Here is a 23,326-nt window from a genome sequence, read left to right on the forward strand (position 1 = left end):
GTGCAGAAGTGGGGAATCCAAGTTCATTAGCAGTTCCTACGGGGGTGTGCTACACATAGCTCTGTCGAAAAGTCCATCCAGTTCAACCAATAGAAAAAAAAACTAAAATAGAAAACCTCCATATACACAATCCTATACCTACAGTTGATATTCTACAGCCAGAAAGTATAATTCAAGTGGCAACCTAGTATCGGTAGGCCTGCTTGCCCTAAGGGGTTTGTAAAGGATCTTTTTTTTTATCTTAATAGCTTCCTTTACCTTAATGCAGTGCTGTTTTCATGTCCTCATTGTTCGTTTTTGCTCTCAAGCTGCTGTAATTCTTCTCTGATCTCCACACTTCCTGGTTGTCTGTTTCCTGATAACCACAGTACTGGGAGCTTTCTCTCTGTGGTCACTAATCAAGGAGGTTTGATTACTGTGTGTCTAAAACCCTGTATTGGCTCTGTGGCTCTGTACAGCAGAGAAGCAGGAAACATGCAAAAACAAAACTAGAAACGGCAGGTACATTATATGATTTATTTTTTATCTATTTTTAATCGTTTTTAAAAGGAATCAGTTAACTATTATGTCTCTATACCCTGTAAACAGTCATTTTAGCAAAAACATTTTTTTTTATTTACAACTCCTTAGAGAGAAGGGGAGCTGCTAAATGTGAAGCTGCACTCACATGCTATTTACCCTGACTGGAGTTCCTGCATCTGGACCTCACAATTTTCTTTTGTGAAATGATAATGCATGCCTTTTGTGGAGTGAAATTGCAAGACTTCGGGGGTACATTAATAAAGCAGTGAATCAGACAGTCAACAGACACTATGATTATATGCTCTTTAGTGTCAGGCCTGCCCAGTTCTCAGGCACACAGAGGGAGATGAAGGCAGTCTCTGGATGAGTACTTATCCTTGTGCTCAGGTTTTGTGACCTTTTATTTATCAAGAGTTATGCCCTGTACACACGACCGGGATTCCCGACGGCAAAAGGTCAGTCAGAAATCCCAAGGGGAAAACCGAGAACCCGCCGTCTACTTTTTCTCTGTACACACTCAGATGAAAGCTTTCCCTCGGGAATCCCGACCATGTCTATGCTCCATCTGTCTTTTTCCCCACAGGAAAACTGACAAAAACTTCATTTTTCCACCGGGAAAAAAGAGAGCTGGTAGATTCCCGGCCAAAAGCTCTCCTCGCAGTTTTCCAGTCGTGTGTACGGGTATCTAATTTTCATCATGGCGGAGCAGTCCTATTTTCCTGGAAGCGCATCACAGCATATAAGCATCAGTGGAGTGGAATCTCGAGAGTTCAGCCATCATTACAAAATCTAGAAATGCCCTCTTTAACTGCTTGATTTTGGTGGTCAGTGTTATCTGGTAAGAGGCACTGTTGGAAAATTGAAGGTGGAGGATATTTTCTCTTGTGGGCACCATTACATTTTTAAGCATGCTTCTACTGTAGGTGGTCTTGATGCGTCATCCACTGGATATTCCCTAATGATTAGCTTTATTGACTTTATTTAGGACTTTGGTCCAATGACTAGCATTGCATGTTATTTTTATTATGTTTATTATATTTGTAGTTTCTTTGATTACCGTATTTATCGGCGTATAACATGCACCCTAACTTTAAGAGGGAAGTTTCACAGAAAAAAAAAAAAACTTTCCACAGCCCCCTGCGTATAACACGTAGGCACAGTTTCCCCTCTATTTTCAGGGTAAAAAAAGTGAGTGTTATACGCCAGTAAATAAATGTGCTAGCTGCTTACTTTTCAATTTTTTTTGCCCAAGCACAGGTAGATTCATTGAATTATAATAGCCGCTAGCAATAATCACAAGTATATACTGGCAGGCTGGTTGTACCCAAGTTGATCAATCCGATTGGGTACATTCAGCCTGTCCAGTTTGAATCTTTTCCGGTCCTTGCTAAACTGAAATTCTAACAGTCTATGACCAGCTTTTGGGATTACGCCTATTTTATTGTACTTTTAAATTTTACAACCAAAAATCCATGTAGTAGACGTTGGTCGATGTGCTAATCCAGGACTCCCAACTGCAGTGATTAAAAAACATCTATATGCGATCAAAAAATTTTTTTTTGGCAAAATGCTAATGTGCAGAGGAGTGTATGGGGTCCTTTATGCTCCAAAGATGCACTTACTCTAAAATTTAGTGGAATAAAGTAATTTGAAATATAGAGCAAAGCTGATTTTTAAAGAACTGATATTTTGAAAAAAAATAACATTTTATTACAGTAATCTCTGTACAAGCTATAGGATGTCAAAGTTAGGGCCCCCATAAAAGAAAATGAAGTTAGCCTTTCAATTACAAAAATAACAAAATCGAATACAAATCATAAATTAATAGAAATATATTTAACATCAAATACATATTTAACACCCTAAAGTATGCTTTTTTCAAAGACATATTACTTTTGAGTGTTTTTTTTTCCTTTTTTTAAAGGGCTTTGAAGAGGTATAAGATTTATTATCCATATTTTTTTTATCTTGAACAAGTAATAAGAAAAAGTGAATTAACAGTGATAAAAAAATTTAGACAATGCAGTTTCACATTGAAAAACAAGTGGGTATGTGATCTTTAGGTTTTTGTACACACAATATTCCTGTTTATCCATACAATATCCATTACAATAAAAGTGATTCTGCATCTTAATGCATAATTGAGTTTAAATGACAGTGAGACCTGAGAATGCATATTAAAGAAGTGCAACTGGGTTTATTAAGTCTCCCTGGTGAATTCTCAAATTCTGTATGAAAACAACCATTGCAAAAGATTTGATTTATTTATCAGCATAGATGTTCTTCAAAATCTGCCATAACATTGCTCTGAAAGAACATATCAATGGTTCCACCCATCTGGAAAGAAAAAGAAGACACTGTGAATATTTGTGCACAGAGAAAATCATCTTAATTCTTGGAGTGTTGGCCACCTAAAGAGAATCCATCACCTATAAAATGGAGAAAAATGCTTCAAAAGGGTAGAAAAGTATACTTGGTACACATGCCCCATAAAGTATACTGGATAAACCAGTATACTTGGTGGATCTGCAAAGATGTAACCTTACATGGGACAGATTCACACCAAAATATAATGTGTAAGTATAATAGAGGTGTGACAGGAGTGAATTTGGGTGGGGGGTTTGTGCAACTCAGCTTACCCTGGAGAGTCTTGGATGGGGCTGGTTCTGGACAGAGGAAGCATTGACTGTGGACCAAGTTTTGTTTGAGGACAAGGGTTTGCCACAAGAGGTCAAGGCTAGCGACTTCCTTTGCTATCCCCATGGTATGTACACTAACTCATTCTAAAAAATGGTCACAAATGCAGAGTACTGCTTAGCAATAGGACAGTTACACAATTCAGCCCAAGCTCCATTCCTGGTTCAGGTTGTCAGGTATTGTAAAGTCTGTATGATGAAATTATACATAACATGGGGAAGGTAAAGGGGGCTTTAGGTTTATATTGTGTGATTGTATCCTTTAAGAACAGCTAGATTTATTAAAAATGATTAAAAGCTAGTCTAGATAATACATAGTTTCCAAAAACAGTTCCAAAGTATACAAGGAGAAATAAAGCCAAAAACTGGCCTCAATCAACCAGGAACAGCTGGAACACAGAGTGAGATCTGACTATTATTCCAACATCTGAGCACCACAAATTATACCAGCATAGGCCCTAAACCCTCCTCCACAGCAGTACCTGAGTTGTGTTCTTCTCCTGTCTCTAGGTCACCCTTGCCCTGGATAGAAATACTGTTAGTACTCTATTTTGATTTGCAACACCATAGAGGATTTTTAATTTTTTTTGCAGGACACCAATAAAAAAATCACCAAAATCCTTAGCATGATATTGAAGGAGAGGATACGAGTTCATAAAAGCTAAACCTGGCCAAGTTCACATAATTGGCCAAAACACAACATGAACATTAAATGGGTTGTAAAGGTATATATATATTTTTTTTTAAATAACAAACATGTCATACTTGCCTCCACTGTGCAGTTCGATTTGCACAGAGTGGCCCCGATTCTGGTCTTCTCGGGTCCCTCGGTGGCTGTCTCGGCTCCTCCCCGCAAGAGCTAACCCCCTTCTTGGGAAGCGCTCTCCCAAGGGGGTTAGCTTGCGGATGAGCTCCCGTGATACTGCCGGCGGCTATAGCTGCCAACTGCATCACTCAGCCCCGCCCCACGGATGCATCAAGTTGAAAAAACACAAAGCTTTACAATCCCTTTAAGCTATTACTAAGGACCAATGTCCGAAATGCATAGGCTGTCACAGCTTTGTGCACATTTGCTTAATAAAAGAAACAATTTTGGATGCCATCCTGAGTGCCGACCATCCCTTTCCTTACTCTGGTACATTGGAGGTGTCAGCAGCCTCAAGGGTGAGCACTTGGCAGAGTTTTTTTGTGGGAGGAACATACACCTGTTTTCCAATACAAACATCAACATTAGAACGTGCCTGACTGACTGACTTGCCTATTAGACTGGCCAGGCATACCTCAGATATCCGGACTCCGATGCCTTTGACGGACTGCAAGGTGCAGCAGTCCTCCAGCACAGCAATTATGCCATTCTCTCGCTCTCTCGAGTGGGCTGAAGCTCTGAAACCCAGCATTCTCACCTTATTTATTTCACAGGTGGGTAGGCTGAATCCAAAAAGCCCAGAACAGCAGCACATAATATATTACCTCTTTCGCCCAGGCTGGGTCAGCCACTGTTGAGCTGTTGAGCTACCTAAAGTCATCTAATCAGAGTCTCGCAATGGGAGGCTGTTCCTCCCATATGCTCCCAAGGCCTTTAATATGTACTTCAAATTTCATTGTGCGCATACCAAAAAAAATCTGAAGTCAGGTCAACAAATGTTATTCCCCTATAGTTGTAATCACATAGATTATCTGTAAGGATGTCCCATACTGCTGCGTCATGTAGAAATTTCCTCTGCAAGGTTCAGTCTTTTTCCTGGCTCAACTTCTCATGTGGGGGAAATAATGTGTACAATTGTAATAATGCACATGTCTTACTCGTTGAAAAAGAGGAGGAGAGATGGGTCCCTATCAGGTAATCTTAAAGGCAGTTCAACGGGAAGAACTGAAGTTATTAACCCTAGCTATGCTGGAAGTTTAGCAACAGGAACGAGCATCCTGCAAAGAATTTTCTACACAAAAAATGCGGGGCATACTTCATTACAGGCAAGTGAAGAGACTGCAGCTATAAGGGAAAAATAACTTTAAATAAACCTCAACGATAATGAAGCTGTCTGCTTGCAAAAAAGCTCTAGACATGCTCCAGTGCCATCCATGACAGAATTGAATTCTGATTCTACTTGACTTCTACCTTTAAGTGTGCCTAAGGTGTCTACTACCATCTTTGATTCAGAAGAAACTCAGAATTACAAGGAGCTCTTGATAGTCTGATTGATGCAGTGCTTTCTACCCTGCAGCTGGAGAATCAGCCTGCTGTTTCAGACATGATCTTTTGGAGCCTTTATGGCTGCAAAGACCTTCCAATACACTTGGTATGTAAAACATTCCTCTGATAAGTGGACTTTGCCCACGGTAGAAGTTCCAGTCATCCCCCTAAACAAACAAATCACCAAACTGGTAGATACTTTTCTTATCTTTAGGGATTTCATTGGCAGTTGGAGTTAGTCAGTTCGAGTTATTTGGAGTAACTCTATCCCGTTGGTGGTGACTCAAATCTCTCAAACGGTACCCCTTCATCTCAAGGACAAATCTTTGTAGGCGCCAAAACTTTCTTGAATTTACTATTTAATATCAGGCTGCTAGGCCGGATATTGGGCCTATCCTGGGGGCATCTGGCTGTTAGGCTGTCTGTGGGCCTATCCAGAAGCAAGAGAGTAGCGCCGGGTTGGGATTGCGGCTTGCAGTCCAACCAGAAGTGCCGGTTCTGCCGGCCGGAGAACCTGTCAGTGGTCAGAGGTACAGGGGAAGCTGTCGCCACTAAGGGACCATTTCACCTTTTTACCAGGGACCACAATGAGTAACTGAAGCAAGTACCGGAGCAATATTCTCACCAAACGGGCACGATGGAGAATGTGGAAACTTCAGGCAGTGATTGTCAGGGACTCGGCCAGCAGAGGCGAAGCTTGAGGAGCAGCTTTGTGCGTCAAGCCAGGGACGAGCAGGCCAGCAAGGGTGAAGCTTGAGAATAATCAAGAGTGCCAAATTAGGGACCAGGCAGAGAGGCGGGGTGACGCTTGAGGAAGATACCACCGTGAAGATTGGAGGAGCGCAAGGGATTCAGTGGCAGTGAATCAGTGGGACTAGTGAGAGACCGGGAGCTCAGTGGGCTGAAGAACTACAAGGAGAAGTTGTAGTGAAGGTGAAAAGAATGTTATGCTTTGTGTTAGGAACTGTTAAAGACTGTTGCCATAGGAGTCTTCTATTTGAACTTGCAACTACTCAAGGGTGTCCTGGCCCTAAGACTCTTTCCCCCATAAAAATTTGTAAGAGAAAAACATCCCTTTTGCATTCAAGAAGTGTCTGGCGCCCAATAACTTCCACCATGCACCCACTATGCCTCACAACCCACTACATACAGAAGGATGTCAGCTATCTCTGGCCCTGGAGGTCCTCATTAGACTGAAGGAGGTCGGAGACCTTGCTAAATGTGTGTGAGCTGTCCCCCTCCCCCTGATGGCGGCCCTGCACATCTTGTAACAAGTGTCAGCACATACTATGCCTGCCACCCCTCAGAGCCTGTACTCATGTTCACCTTCATCCCCCTAATGTTCATATTCACATATACCATGTACATTGCCCTCCGCAGTGCCCAAATACTCACAAGCACTTTGTATACCTCCCTCTCTCAGTGCCTACACTCACTTTCTATATCCTCCAGTGGCCATTCACTTCTTCACATTCTTGTATCCACCACCCCCAGTGCCCACACTTTTATATAACTTGCACTGTACACATCCCTGCTCAGTTCCCCACCCCCATCATCACATATAACTTGTAAATCCCCACTGTGCTTACACTCCCATTCAATCCCTTGCTAGAGCAGATGTAGTGAGCCAACCATCCCTTCCCAGCTCAGTGTGTGCATCGTCTGTCAGTGGAGTGGTGTGCTCTGTACAGCTTTCCTCTCTGCTCCTCTGACACACTGCAGATGTCCGCCTGATCACTTGCACAGATGACAAGGCGGGATTATGGAATGGGAAGCAAGTGAGCTGCCACAATAAGCTGACCACAGAGAGGAGGGAGAGAAAAGAAAGAGGCGGAGGGCAAAGAATGACAGTGTGTGAGGAGCCAAGCATGTGATGGCGTCACCCCTCTGTCGCACCCCCATAGCAACGCCACTGCTACCAGTACTTGCTTGTGTCCAGAGCCAGCGTTCACAAATCACATCGGGGGCACAGCAGCACAGCTCACCACTGCATACATCCCTTCCAATGCCAGGACAGCTACTACATACAGGTTCACCCATTGGCTGGGATGTGCCGCTGCAGCCTGGCTCCTGCTACCTCCTCAGCCAGTAGCTGGGTGGAATTGTCCGTTACATCCCTCCCTCCATCATCCAGTCCCGGCTTCCAGCCCATATGGGTTACTATGTGGGTGGACCGGGATGACACAGAATGATGGTGGAGCGTTGCAACTTTGTTATGGTGGATCAGACACCCCAGCCCAGTCTGCAGCTGCCCAGGACAAAGCTTATTTTTCAGGATTTTCATGAATGTTATGGCCAAATCTGGACTGTTGGCATGTATGTCAGGAGCATGTCAGAAAATAGTCGCAATTCACCATTTAGACCAGCTGCACATGTTGGTTGAGTATTGAAATGATGTGCTGGAAGCTTGTTGAATGCATGGAGGATTGCAGTACATGCCTTTACATCATGGAGAGAGGAACTGAAGTTCTTCCTCTCATATACAATAGAGTTACAATATAATAGAGATTTACATGCACATTACAATACTATGACATTCCTTCAATAAATGCTTGGTGAGTGCATCAGCAGTCATCTCCTCTGACTGGCAGTATTGAATGTCAATAATATGTTGCTCTTGATTATCCCTCAGTAGGCTATACTCAACGTCTATGTGTTTGGTCCTAGGATTGACCCTCTCTCATTGCACAAGCTTTATACATCCCTGGTTGTCTTCAAAAATGGGAATTGGTTTTGACATGTCTACCCCATTGTCCACAAACAATTGACAAATCCATATAGCTTCTCGAGTGTGTGCTGGTACAATGTACTCTGCTTAAGTTGAAGATACAGAGACCATTGCCTGCTTTCGACTAGACCAAACTTATGGTTCCTTCCCCATACTGGAAGGTGAATCCACGTGTGGATTTGCTGTCTGTACAATCCCCGACCCAATCAGCATCCACATACCTGACCAGCGTTGGATTCGATGTTGCTGGTAGCCGTAACTTCATCTGAATTGTTCCTTTGAGGTACTGTATCACTCTTTAGTGCGTTCCAGTGACGCTGACAGGGAGCCGAGACTTTCCTGCACAGTATGCCCACTGCTGCAGTTATGTCCAGTCTTGTCACAATGGCAACACATAGCAGCTTATCTTTACTCTGCGATACATGTCATTGTTGGGTAGCAAGTTTTTGGCTTCCTTGCTCTTTCGATAGTCTGGTTCCATAGGAGTTCACTTCCTTTGCATCTTGTATATGGAATTGTTACATGTTTTCTGAGATTTTCCTGAGATTGGTTGGGAAGATAACTTCCATCTTCTCTCTCTATTTGGATTCCCAGATAGTAGCCAATGTTCACTAGCTCTTTTACTTAACAATTTTCTTTCATCTTGTGAACGGATTGTATTCCCCTTGTTTAAAACAAGTTGTAATGTCATCGACATAGATATAAACCCATCTGTCTTCTTGATTCCTGGAGTAGAGACAAGGGTTTGCTTTACTTCTTGAGAATCCCTCTCTAGTAAGTTCTTCCTTTACTTTCCCATTCCACATCCTTGCAGATTGATGCTCTTCTGAAGTTTACACACAAGGTTGTTTCCTTGCTCAGATGCTGGTGGTTTCTCCATGTAGAGGTCGCCCTTAACCACTTCCATACCAGGTACTTACGCAGCTTCCCGCCCAAGCCAATTTTCAGCTTTCAGCACTGTCGCACTTTGAATGGCAATTGCGCGGTCATGCTACACTGTACCCAAACAAAATTGGCGTCCTTTTTTCCCCACAAATAGAGCTTTCTTTTGGTGGTATTTGATCACCTCTGCGATTTTTTTTTTTGCGCAACAACTAAAAAAAGACTGAAAATTTGGAAAAAAAATTACGTTTTTATTTTTTTCTGTTAATTTTTTTGTAAATAAGTTTTCTCTTTCAATTACGGGCACTGATATGGCGGCACTAATGGGCACCGATGAGATGGCACTGATGGACATCGATGAGGAAGTACTGACGGGCACAGATGAGGTGGCACTGATTGGCGGCGCTGGTATGCGACACTGATGGGCACACATAGGCGGCACTGATGGGCACACATAGGCGGCACTGATGGGCACACATAGGCGGCACTGATGGGCACACATAGGCGGCACTGATGGGCACTCATGGGCGGCACTGGGCACTCATAGGCGGCACAGATGGGCACTCATGGGCGGCACTGATGGATACTTATGGGTGGCACAGATGGGCACTGCTAGGTGGGCACTGGGCATGGATGGGCACTGTGGGGTGGCACTGATGGACACTGGGGTGGCGCTGATGGACACTGGGGTGGCGCTGATGGACACTGGGGTGGCAGCACTGATTGTTGCCAGTCAGTGCCCATTTGTGGGCACTGACTGGCATCTTTTTTCTTTATGTTTTTTTTTTATTTATTTTTTTAGACTTTTTTTTTTTTTTTTTTGCCCACCCTGATGCTCCAGGGTGGGCATCCCTGGTGGTCAAGTGTGGCGATCCGAGGGGGGGCTGCGCTCATAAACAATCAGCGCGAACCCCCCCTGACAGGAGAGCCGCCGATCGGCTATCCTCTACTCGCGTCTGTCAGACGCGAGTGAGGAAGAGCCATCGGCGGCTCTTCCCGTTTACATCGTGATCAGCCGTGGTTGGACACGGCTGATCACGTGGTAAAGAGTCTCCGCCGGAGGCTCTTTACCGAGATCGGAGATGCAGGGTGTCAGACTGACACCCCGCATCACCGATCGCCGCGATGCGCGCCCCCACGGGCGCGCGCGGCATGAAATCCTGCAGGACGTTCTAGAACGTCCTGTCAGGATTTCATAACCACTTCCCGGACGTAAATCGGCCATAGGCCGGGCGGGAAGTGGTTAATGTCTCCATATAGGAAAGCAGTTTAACATCTAGGTCTTTCACTTGCATGCCCTTCCTGGCTGCAACGCTAAGAAGCACTCTAATGGTGGAGCATTTTACAACGAGAGCGAATATTTCATCGCAATCTTCACTGAATTTCTGAGAGTAACCCTTGGCAACTAGTCTGGCTTTATATTGGTGGATATTCCCTTCTGTGTCTGGCTTTACTTTGAAAGTCCACTTACAGCATATAGTTTTGCAGTTAGGAGGGAGCTCTAAGTGTCCAGGTTTTATTTTCCTGAAGTGACTAATTCGTATTCGGTCTTTCTCCATTTATTGGTTGCACGTTTTGTTCTTTTTTTTATGTCTTGCCAGGATGTTGGTTCAAGTATGCTGTATGTTTCGAGAGCGTGTATGACAGCTTGTGGGATGGTATCCCCTTAGTAGTCTGAGTGGATCTTCTGAATTCTGGCAGTTCAGCAGGATCTGGCAGGGAACTTGATTTAAGCACGGTTACACCTCTTGTTCTGACTCCCACGCAGGTTCGCTATAGTCGACCTTTTTTCTAGTTTGCTGTGCATAGTCACTTCACAGCTTTCAGAGATCGATGTTTCTGGTGATGGGCTCTCATCAAAACAAACACTATGGCTTCTTGTCACTGTCAGTCTTTGGGTGTAGGATTCTGCAACCCTTTGTTTGCTTGCTGTAGCCTACTAGAATGCCATCTATGGCTCTATTCTCCAGCTTGGATCGCTTCTCACTTGAAATAGAGGCATATGCTTTACATCCAAACACTCTAATGTGCCCTAGGTTAGGCTTTGATCCATGCCACAAATTGAAAAGGAGTACTTTCAACAGCATTTGAGGGTAGTCTGTACTGTAGGTAGGTTGCAGTCATGACCGCCTCTCCCCAGTGAGGTAGGTTGGCATCCAACATGCACCTGGCCCTTTCTATAAGTGTTTTTTTCCTTTTCTACTATACGGTTTTGTTCAGGAGTTTATGGTGTGGTTGTCTGGTGTGCTATTTCTGGTCTTTTCAGGTATGAGGCCGCTTCAGTATCCGTGAGTATTATTTCTGGTTTCCGGGGGAATTTGTTGGTAGACATTGCAACAAACTCTTGAAGTTTCTCCGTTTCATTCTTGTGTTTCATCAGATAAGCAGTTGTGTACCTGGAATAATCAATCAATGAACGTCAGTAAATATCTGTTCCTGCCTGGCGTGGGAGTTGTCAGGGAATGGGTGGTTTTTCTTTGAGAAACCTGTGGAAGGGTAGCACGTGTGGCTTTTGCTTCTATATAGCACTTACATTTCAAGTGCACTTTGCAGGGCATTAAATGTCAAATCTTCTGATAAACCTTCTTTATAATGTCCTGTATAGCTTCTGGACTTCTGTGCCCCAGCCGTCAGTGCCATAAGTGACTGCATTTGCTGTGTAGATTAGAGACTATATTGGCTTGCTGGTCTGTGGTGATGAGCCTGTATAGGTGATCATCCAGTTTTGCTTTTGCGAGGAATCGCTTATTATTGTGAATTGTGCATTCATCATCCTGGAACTTAAGTGTGAGACTGTTTGCAAGACTTTACTGATAGAAGGTTGCCTTCTAGTTCTGGAACATACAGCACTTTTACAAGGATACTGTGCTTGCCTCCTTGCGGTGTAATGCAGTTCAGGAAGCCCTGGCCTTTAGGCTGCATTCACACCTGAGCGTTTTGTCGCCTGAAGCCTGACGCTCAAAAACGCTAGAGGGGAAAAAATACATTATTCCCTATGGAGATGGTTCACATCTCCACTCCAAAACGCCTGACGCCGAACGCCTGAAGCTCAAACAAGTTCCGAACCCTTTTTTGACGCGCGAATCGGGCGGTTTGGGCGTTTTTGAGCGTTTATATTTCCCATAGAAAGTAATGGAAATGCTCGATTCAAGTGACTACCGCGACAATGAGCGTTTGCTATGGGCGTTTTGTCGCTTTAATCAATAGAACATTTCACCCAGGCAGAAGATAAAAAAAAATCTACCAACATAGCAACTAGTGATGAAAAGATGATAATTTTTCCTATTGGCTAAAATAAAAAACGTCGAAGTACAAAAACGTCGGACGACGCTGTATGCAAACGCGCAAATAAGCATGAATACACGCGAAAAAAACTACGGAAAAAACGTCTGAACGACCTACGCTCAGGTGTGAATGCAGCCTTACCCTCTGCAGTGATGCTTTTCCCGTTTGCTAGGAAAAATGTCTTTTGCACTGTAATCAATGTCAAATCTGAGTCTATGCACCAGCCCTGTGACTTGCCGCTCTGTGTCACTTTAAATGTGCCACTCAATGATGTGTATGCAGTTTCCTTTTGTGGCTGCCTTGACTCTTTTGTGGATAACTCTAGCAATCGCTGCTTCGCTTTCCCGAACAGTCCTTTAAGTGACCAGTCCTTTTACAGCAAAAACAGGCTCTGCTTTCTTTGTTGTGCTTTGTGCATTTGTACATCTTGTGATCATGGTGTATATTTTCTTTCCTTCTGTCATTCATCAATTTGCCTTTGACATATTCTAGCGTTCGCTTCTACTTGGGTCTGGTTTCAAAAGCGTTAAGAGCAGTATATGTCTCTGGAAGGCTGCAAAGGAGCAGGGCAACAATATGATTATCTTTGTTGTCCTCGCCAATGGCGTGCAGCTGCTTTATGATTTCTAGCATAGCTTGCACGTGGTCACACATTTGCTGGCCTTCTTCTAGCCTTATCTTAAAAAGCTTTCTTGGCAGAAACCGCTTGCCGTTTAGGCTTAAAAACTTGTGCAGTTTTTGTAATGAAGTCCACATACTTTTGGCCCTTTTCTCAGTTTTTTTATGGATAAGCTAATCATCTCCCACTAGTAGGCTTATAGTCACATTTGCTTGGCTGTTTTTCCTGTCCCATTCCTTTATCTCTCCGTTTGTGAGTCTGTCTGTATTCAGCACTTGCCACAAGTTGTTCTTGCTGAGAAGCATTTCTAGCGTGAACTTCCACAGCTGGTAATTGGCATTGTTCAGCTTTGCTATTGCAAACTTCACATCTGAACCGCTCGCCATTTTCTACAGTACTCACTGACTTGTAGTATTCTCTCCAGTGCCTGGGCCCACAACCTGTTGGCTGAGTATTGAAATGATGCACTGGATGCAAATAACTTTACTTACATGGAGGATTGCAATACATGTCTTTACATCATGGAGACAGGAACTGAACACAGAGAAGCACTTCCTCTCATATACAACAGAGTTACATTAAAAGATTTACATGCACATTACACTATAATACTACAGTGCCACCTGCTGCACAGACAGGTATAATGCATACAGTATATATAGTCAGAGTATATAAGCAACTTTCTGTTGTGCCAAAAGCACAGGGATCACCTACTTCAAATCTCATGATCCTCAATTTGAGATATGGGTGTGGGGGCTGTTCTTTAGCCCTTGACCTAACATGTCTCGGAGGGGTTTCCTTCCCAGCCCATGTGACGTTTCTGTGTTCTGAAGTGACTAGAGTTAAATTGGCCATACATTTTTCTGATAACTGGATCAAGGAAAAGATTTGACACCAGCACATTAGTCTGATCGCAAAAAGACCAATAACCGCTAGTCTGTTGTGATCAAGCTCCATACAACCGGTTTGGGGATTTCTTCTATTCACACTATGCATACAGTTTTATATGTACACGTACCCCAAAATGTGTACAAATCAGAAGGAATTATTTTCATCTCTCCCCAATATTTTAGTTTTTATGAAAGAGAAAGTAAATTCCCCTGATCTTTGACATAAATCAGTGGTTGGTAGACAGTTTGGGGCCCTGTATTGTATTGGCACCTAGGTGTTAATTCTGGGCAACAGACATGCTTTTTCCCTTTAGATTGTAATCGGGGACCATCTGTCTACTATTGATAACCAACTTAAAAAGAATACTATGTCTTTAATACCACTGAATTAAACTACATCTACAACCATGCTACTTTTACATCTATGTTACAAGAGGATATTAAAATTTGGAGAAAGCTTCTGGAAGTACCCCCCACCCACACCGTCTTTGCATATGTGCGGCTGTTCTCTAAACTCCCTGACTGAAGAAGAAATGTCGAAGTTTGGGGCCTGAATGCTGGCTGCGGGACTTTCCCAGGTGAAGTGAAGATGAAAACTGGATAGGACCAGGGGGTGAATTTCGGCTGCAGTAGGAGTGTCCAGAGAATTTTAAACTTGGACCTTCGAGAAAGTCTGCTGTCTCATCCAGGGGTATTCTTCTGACTGAAGCAGTAGCAAGACAATTCTTCAGACCCCTCAAGGATCCAACCCTGAGGTCAAATGTCAGTCCACCTGTTTTTCAAGTATATATCATAACTGTGCTGAAAATACCGGAGTTATGGGCTATTGAATGTTGGAAGCAACAATTTTGTTTCTGGTGAAATTACTAAATGCCAGAACATTTGATGGCATTTTCAGACAGGTTCTGTGTGTAGATGACCATAATTTGGCCATATACTGGAAGAAATGGTTGTGAAATACAGTACAAAAGATGTTGCCTTTGTCTTCCAAGGTACAATGTAAAAGGTCACACTTCATTCAGATAGCAAGGTCTTTTCCATCAGTATTTATTAATGGAGCAAAACTGAGATAAACCTCTGTCAGCAGTGGATTGTTTTTCATTTCATGGTGTTATGCAATTGCATACAATTTATTTCTAATGTCTGTCTATAAAACTTACTGTCTCTTTGCGGCGCCTTTCCTGTTCTCGCTTCCTTGCAAGTTCACGTTCCTCCTTAACACGCTCATTTGACATAATCTCAACTGGTTGTGCCTCTTTAGCCGCCTCCAGTACAACTAAACATTGCACATCAAGAATCTTGGTCTCTGTTGTTGGATCGACAATTTTTTCTATATCCTTCTGTTCCCTGTATTAAAAAAAAAAAAAAGAAGAAGATTATAATGCCCTAAAAACAGTAGGGGGGTCATAACTGATGGGTAATTCCAACTCTAAAAAAAAGAGCAGTGGTAGAGAAACAGTTTTTCACCCTCAAAGAGCTTCCCCTTCTTCCAACTCAATTTCCTTCCTATTGGGTAAATGTCCCATTTGACCTTTTATATACAGACTTGTTTTTTGGCTTTTGGCCTGTAGTATGTAGAGAGGAGGGGGATCTTTTGGAGCTCAGTTAAAGCTTGTGCCATCATTGGATAGGATTCACTCACCCTCCCTCCCTGAATTACTTTGTGGCATTATGTGCCTTCAGAGGTTTACTTTTTTCACTCCAAGTTTGGAGTTCTCAGTTTTTTCATTATGGCTTACTATTCTGTGTGCTGGTCTTTTTCCCTGTCAGGGAGTCTATGGATCTTTGAAGGTGGTGCAGGTTTAACATTTTGGAGAATTGTGCGTGGGGCCCTTAGTAACAATATTTTGGCAACATTAGGGTTTAAGGAGGCTGTATCTGGGAGTACAGAGGTGCCCAATTGTTCCTTAGAAGGTGTAGGAGGTCCTGGGGGCTCTTTTTCATTAGTGGCAGATAGTTTACTCATGATTTTTTCTGTCTTTAAAGGCCTTAGACACGGTAGGAGCAATCTGATGTGCCATCAGTTATGTAATGACTATATTTCATGCATTGATAGTATTTCTTCTCAATGTTGTATTTAAGCTACTTTGTAAAACAAAAGGGCTGCTATAGCCATTCAAAACCCAAATAAATGTTGTCATCTTGTGACTTGGGGGGGGTTTGGATCGTTTTTACCGGATTAGCGGTAGTTGAGAGCCTTGATACTCTGCAAGTCCTTTGAACGTGTCAGATTTATAGTGTTTGTTACAGCACCTGCAAGTAGTAACTATTTGCAGCCAAGCCAAATGTAGGTAACCCAAGTATGAAGAGACTACTTACACAGGAACAATTATTAATGGCTTTATTTTCTTGTTGCTATTGAAGCATAATAGTAAATACCAATTTCCTTCATGACTCTACCCACCAGAAAAGCTTGCCAAACCTTGACCCTAGGGGAAGATGTGTCAATTGTATACTCACTACTCCAGACTTAAAGTAGTACTAAACCCACAACATTAAAATCAGTCTGTACTGTATATGCAGTAAAGCATGCTTGTTCTCACTGTGGAAGGGGTTAATCCTCTGCATTGTGTAAAAAGGCTGTTTGACCCAGTGTTTGTTAATCCTCACTTTCTTCCACTGTCCCCAATCCATCTCCTGATAGAACAGAGACTGTGGGACAACCTCCACATGCTCAGTTTGGTGTGTATTGCTAGAGAATTTCTTTTTTCTTGGGGAGAGTAAATGTGATCAGCACAGGGCCAATCAGCACTGTCCAGAGGGCCAGTGATCCTGCAGCCTCATAGAACAGCCAGCGTAGAATGAAAACTCCTCTTACAAGCTTTAAAGTGGATGTAAACTCGATTCACGAAATTTGAGCTGGACACATATCTGCAGTGTTTTCTCATCTCTCTTCATCTCTTCAAAGCACTAAGTCCCATGGCTTTCTCCTGCTCTGTTCTTTTGTTATCAGCCTGATAACTTCTGACAAGTTCTACGTCACAGGAGATAAAACCAGGCTGATATTTGTGTTGGGAAGGCTGCTATCGATTAGCAGACAGCTAAACTATTCACAGGAGAACCCTGAGAGTCTCTGCCTCTGAAGTGGGGGTGTGTGCCTTTCCTCCAATCAGCTGTCTTGGCTGTATGCCCAGACTTCACACTCAGTGCCTAACAGGAAGAGAAAATCTCTAACTCGATGTGAACTTTCTAAATATATAAAGCTGAAAACAACAGATATGCATGCAACAGGGAGATTTGTTTAATCTCTGTGTATTAGAGACTGTTCACTTCACTGGGTATAAGTGAGGGTTTACATAGTAGGTGAGGTTGAAAAAAGGCCATCAAGTCCAACCTGTGTGTGAGATATGTCAGTATGACAAATAGTTTTTTGAAACTATCAATGCCCTCTGAGACCACCGCCTGTGGAAGGGAATTCCACATCCTTTCCGCTCTTACAGTAAAGAACCCTCTAAGTAGTTTAAGGTTAAACCTTTTCTTCTAATTTTAATGAGTGGCCATGTGTCTTGTTAAACTCCCTTCCACAAAAATGTTTTAGTCCCATTGTGGGGTCACCAGTACAGTATTTGTAAATTACATCCACTTTAACCAGATACTGATACAAGTCACAAGACTGCTACATAATGCTGAAAAAAAAGGCATTTGTGTGTTGCGTTTAATATAAGATTTTTCTATAAGACTGTCATAAAAAAGCAATTAGGTCACTGCAGGTTTGTTTGAGGATGCTTCTCAAATTAGTACCTTGGTAACAAGTACACAGTTGGCAGTTGGTTAAGGTAAAGAAGTTTGTAAACTACAGTCAACAAAAGCCCAAATAAAAGGCACAGTAGACACTCATAGTGAGGAACTTCAACATGGATTAACACCATAGCAGGAGGAAGAATCTGCAATCAGCGAACAAGACGGTGCCCGATCTCCAGAAGCCTCATTGTCAATGGAGACCATGAACACAGTAACTGTAGCCAAGTAACTTAAGTGTTGTTCTACTGTTACAGACCATAGTTTATTTGCTAGGCATCTTGTTATAGATATCGGTCAGTCTTGATTTGTATTCCTAATAGTTTTGTATGTACAGCATTTTTGTTTAGTAAAAGCACATTTACACACTGCAGAGGGCTCAGTTTCCTTTATTATACTGTAAAGTAACCTTGCTAGATAGACGCTAGAAAAAAAATTGGGGGCTCGTGCCGTGATCTGCGCTATAATTCAACTGAAGCAGACCTGTTTTTCTGTGGTGTGTTGTGTAGCTTGTGCTAGGTAAAAATGCTGCGTAAGCAGGTTAGGGAAAACAAGGCTGCAGAGGGTTCTGGTGGCCAGATGGAAGTGTGCAGCTTGCCTATCTGGGCCAGAGACAATGAGTGGGAGCCTTTTGCTAAAGAATTTGTAAAGTATGCTTCTCCCTTGAATAAGTCTTGGGGTGATAAAGTCTCAGATCATTTTGTAGATTTTAGCCTTAAGGGGTTGGATTTAGTTAAAGCAAAGAAGAGGAAAGTGTCCACAGTGGGTTGGGTACTTCCTTCATGCCATCTATACTGATTCACAAAGGAGGGAGAAGACAGAGGCAACCGTTAAGGTATTAACAAGATCAGCTAGCAGTTACTTTGGAGTGTGTTCATACAACTGCTAGTCAGGCTGATGATTTGCAAGAGTGGTGTGCAGCCCTAATGACCAAATCAATTAACGCCTTAAGGAAAAAGAAGTAGTAAAGCCAGGGTACGTGCCATTGTCGCATCCCAAAACTGGGTTTTTGAGGAAGTGCTCTCCTCAAATGATAGAGAGGATAAGGAGATCGAGTTTGATGTTTCTGATGATGATTATCCAATGAAAAAAAAAAAAAGAAGAAGAAGTGTGCCAAACCTCTCATTACTACGCATAGGAAAAGAAAAACATGATGGAGGATATGACAGATGAGGAGGTGCATTATCTTAACCTCTGAGATGTGCAATTTGATGAAGTATGGGAGTTTACACAAACTAATCTCCAGGAGCTGGCTAAACAATACAAAGGTCTGGGTAACACCCACTGAGTTGGCTCCTACATTTGTGGGATGAAGGGGCAGATAGTGTTCTGTCAGGTAAGGAAGTGGTTAACCCATGTGTTAACCCATGATCCACAATTGCGTCAGGCCATGTGAGTTTAGTGTGAATTTTTCACTATTTGACCTAGTGAGAGATGGAATAGTCTGATTGAGTATACACTGGTTCTACTGACCTGGAAAATACCTATTCCTGGAGATCAATAGGAGAGGGTATTTCACCGTTACGCAAGATGGGTTGTATGACCAGATTAAATACATTTCCAGAATGGATGGGTCCAGATATGGAACCCTTCATGTCTGCACTGCACTCCCAGCTAATGAAGTCTGTGCCATTTAATCTCAGGGCTTCTTTATTGTCTTTGCTGGGAGGCCTGAAATTAAACAGCAAGATTCATGAAGCCACTACAATTTTAAGCCAGTTGGGGGAGCTAGGAGGAGACTAAAACAAAACCTGTCAGGGCAGTAGATGAGGTCAAGGCCAGACAGGAAAAAAACAGGGAGAAAAGAACAGGGAGAGAAGACAGGGAATGGGGTTGAGAAGACAGGAGGTGAAGAGAAAACCAGGCCAGTTACCTCTAGGAAACAAATGTGAGTGGACCTATTAAAAGGCAGGAGTACCTAAAGATGAGATAGATGGGATTTCTACTGCAGAAATTCTGAAGAGGTAGAAACATTTAGTGGAGAAAACTATCAGGGTTAGAAAAATGACTCCTAGCGAAGATTACATCAGCCTAGATTTAGAGAAAACAGAACAGACCCCTCCTGTTAGCCCCAAACCAACTCCCAGCACTGCACATGAACCCAAACCCAAATTACTTTATCCTGGGGAGGAGTAAGAGAGACTCAGAAAAGGGGATTGGGAGGTTACTTATCCTTTATGAAGGGAATGTGGGTCTCCTGTAAAAAATAGCAGTAAGGACAGTGACAGCAGGATACCGACACCCATATGCACCTGTCACGGTATGGTGTCGGGGTAGTCGTCTTTTCCTACACATCTGGTGACTTTAGTTGATACTGGAGCTGAAGTTACAATTTTGCAAGGAAATCCTTCCCATCAGAAAGGAGAATTGATTTATGTAGGTTTTGGGGGGGGGGGGGCAATTCACACAAGCAGTTAGGACACGGGTGACACTGGCTATAGGCAAGGGATCAGGATTTTGGACAAATGTTTTGGTATCAAGAGTTACCCGAAAATATTGTTGGGACGCATGTACTTTAAGGTCAGTCTATTTAGACTGAATGGGGTACATTCACATTTAGGTATCCTGATAAAGCGTATCTGGTTAGGGCGATGAAGCCTGTGGTCAGAGGTCAAAATGGACCCCTGTCTACAGTCCTCCACCAAAGAAGCCAGTCTATCACAAGCAGTACAGACTTCCTGGAGGCCACAAAGAAATTGAGACTATTCAAGAGCTGTTGAGAATAGGGATCCTAGACCTGCTGTAAATACTCTCTGGTCTCCGGTGTTCCCAGTAAAGAAACCCGATGGGACATATAGAATGACTGTGGATTACAGAGGTCAAAACAAAGTGGCACCTCCATTGAAGTCAGCTGCACATGATATTATCTCAATCATTGAGAAAACTGCTAAAGAGGCAGGAGAATATTATGCTGTGATAGACATTAAAGGTTTTTGTTCTATTTTGATAGACCCAGAGTGTCAGAACCAGTTTGTCTTGTGTGGGATGGCCGCCAGTACACTTTCACCATGCTTTCTGAAGACTATGTTCATTCTCCAATGATTTTTTTTATGGACCGATTGCCCGAGATTTAAGTACCCTGAATTTGAAAGTCGCTGTGGTTCACTACATTGAAGACATCATGATCTCTGAGATGAAAGAAGCTGTAACTGAAGCACTGCACCTGTTGATACAGCACTTCCTGGGAATGATGTAGACTGGGACACAGAGGAAAATTCCAGAAACAGTTGTGCAAACTATCCAGTCGCTGTTGCCCCCTACTACCAAAGAGGAGCCACAGAAATTCATTGGAGTTGTGTGATTGTGGAGATTGTTCATCCCATATCTTGAACTTATTCTGAGGCCTATATACAATGTCACAAGGAAAAAGATGGAGTTCCCATGGGGTTCAGAGCAGCAAACCACAGTCCTGTCTGCTAAAGAAGCCATTTTGCAGCATCAGGGATTAGGACCCGTGAGAAAAGGAGTACCATTTCAGCTGGATGTAGTGGAGCAGTATGGTACCACATCGAGCAGCCTGTGGCAGCCAAATGAAAGGACAGAGTGCAATACCCATTGGATTTTGGTCCAAACAACTGACAGGGGCACAGAAGAGATAAACGCCCCTAGAGAAGTACCTGTTTGGGGCCTAAACAGCACTTCAACATGTAGAGACCATTACAGCAAAGAACACAATCACCATACATACTGCATTGTCAATAACAGGATGGGTGAGGGATAAGGGACTGACCACTAGGGCAGCTGTAGTCCAGAACCAGACACTGATGAAATAGAAGTGGTACCTTCAAGAAAGAGGGGCTTTGCAGCTGGGGATGTCAGACATTTGAAAACAGTTGGCAGGGCTGGTTACTTTTACCAGCACCCAACTAGAACCACACATGTGAGGCATTGTCACGATTTGTAGAGTGAGAGAAAACTCTAGCCCTAGACCTCCTCTGTAACTCCAAACATGCAACCTGTAGAATTTTTTAAACGTTGCCTATGGAGATTTTAAAGGGTAAAAATTTGTTGCTATTCCACTAGCGGACGCAATTTTGAAGCGTGACATGTTGGGTATCGATTTACTCGGCGTAACATTATCTTTCACAATATAAAAAAAATTGGGCTAACTTTACTGTTGTCCAAAAAAGTCCAAAAAAGTGCACATACGGTGTGACAGAAAGTATTGCAACGACTGCCATTTTATTCTCTAGGGTGTTAGAATAAATATATAATGTTTGGGGGTTCTAATTAGAGGGAAGGAGATGGCAGTGAAAACACAGGGGAAGCTCCATTAGCATTGCTGGAAGTCTTGTCATGCCAACGGCCACCACAAGATGGCGCCAGATCACAGAATGAAGCATAGGCATGCAGAAGGTCGCAAAGCCGCGTCCTCAATTACCGGCCGCCACGGCCCGTTGCGATCGCACGGAGACACAGGATGGGGTATCCTGCGTCTCCGTGTGCCCCCACCTCCCCCGCCGTGCGATCGCATTGGGCCGCGCCGGCCGGTAATTGAAGCCATGCCTTTGCGGCCTTCTGCAGGCCTATGCTTCCTTCCCCAGGCGCCAATTCTTTTTTTTTAAACTTTATTTGTTTTCTGCAAATACAATCGGGATACCCCCGGATCCGCTCGCACCCCAACCACCCCCCAGCCATCCAGCAACCACCATCCCTCCTGCTTCAGGTCGTTAATTCTAGTCGCAATTGCGACCTGGCGCCTGGATTTTGTTGAACCCCAATTTAAATCATGGCTTTGACTAAATCAGATGTGTCCAACCTGCAGCCCAAGAAGGCCATGAATGCGGTCCAACACAAAATCAAACCTAAAAAGGTGTATTTTTTTGTAAAAATTTGTTTACACTTCGCGAACACATATGCCGAAAAAATCGTCTTTTTACTGGACTTTTATAAGTTATTTATCCCCCCAAAAATAATAAAAAATGTCCCACTCTTCACAAATATGCTTTGTTTATGGCGTCAGTTTTTAGCAGCACCTATATTTGTGAGCAAGTATTTTCAAGGAAGCACACTAAGGGCAAAATTAGTACCAAGATATCTGATTAGCTCCTTGAGAATTCATTGAGACCTGCTACTACATCCATCCAACCAGATAGTATATAAAAACGGTATCAAGTACCACACTGGTTTTATGTTCCCCCTCTTTTACGTTTATAAAAAAGAAAAAAACATTACAAAAAAGTTATATTACTCAGATAGGTATATTATCTATATCCATGATTGTTAACTTGCCTGCCTTTTCTGCTCATGGGCTATTCTTACTGTTAGTATATTTTATGCATGGCCCAAAATAATTACTCTTTCTCCACTGTGGCCCTCAAAAGGGCAAAAGGTTGGATACCCCTGGACTAAACCAGTCCTAAATCCTTGTCTTCAATCTTTTGCTTCGTAAATCTGCTAGAGTACTTTGAACCTTGATTCTGTTCAAAGATCCATTTCTGGTCCAATGTTCAGACAAATAGCTTTACATTTTTGATGTTGCAGAATTCATAGTTGACCCAATGACTGCAAGCTACCCAGCCCCTGAATCAGTCAAAAACTAAAAATCATACTATTTTAACCACAATGCTTCACAGTTGATATGAGGGTCTTCTATAGAAATGCTATGTTTGGTCTAAAGTGGTTCTAAAGGCAGTTTTTTTTACCTTTATGATTAAGGTAAAACACCTTTTGGATACAGCCCCAGCCTCCCCTTAGCCCCATCTTGATCCAGCAATGTGCATAAGAGCAGCGGCTGCTACTGTCAATCACATCCAGTGAGCCAATGAAAAGAGA

At 42.9% G+C, this 23,326-nt stretch overlaps 1 protein-coding gene across 4 annotated transcripts in view; it reads right to left on the reverse strand.

Annotated features, from left to right (window-relative positions):
• Positions 1 to 2,418: 2,418 nt before the first annotated feature.
• BRDT (bromodomain testis associated) overlaps positions 2,419 to 23,326 on the reverse strand; it is a 206,824-nt gene continuing 185,916 nt past the window's right edge. For 2 of the 4 annotated variants that reach the window (XM_040360040.1, XM_040360042.1), the window contains 2 exons: positions 14,974 to 15,160; positions 2,419 to 2,859 (listed from right to left, as the gene is read on the reverse strand). In XM_040360040.1, the coding sequence (XP_040215974.1) occupies positions 2,791 to 2,859; positions 14,974 to 15,160 (256 nt within the window). In that variant the 3' untranslated portion in view covers positions 2,419 to 2,790. The remainder of the gene's footprint in view (positions 2,860 to 14,973; positions 15,161 to 23,326) is intronic. The other 2 variants (XM_040360038.1, XM_040360041.1) reach the window with 1 other exon arrangement.

This window comes from Rana temporaria, chromosome 7 (genome assembly GCF_905171775.1).
Source record: "Rana temporaria chromosome 7, aRanTem1.1, whole genome shotgun sequence".
Taxonomy (NCBI): Eukaryota; Metazoa; Chordata; class Amphibia; order Anura; family Ranidae; genus Rana; species Rana temporaria.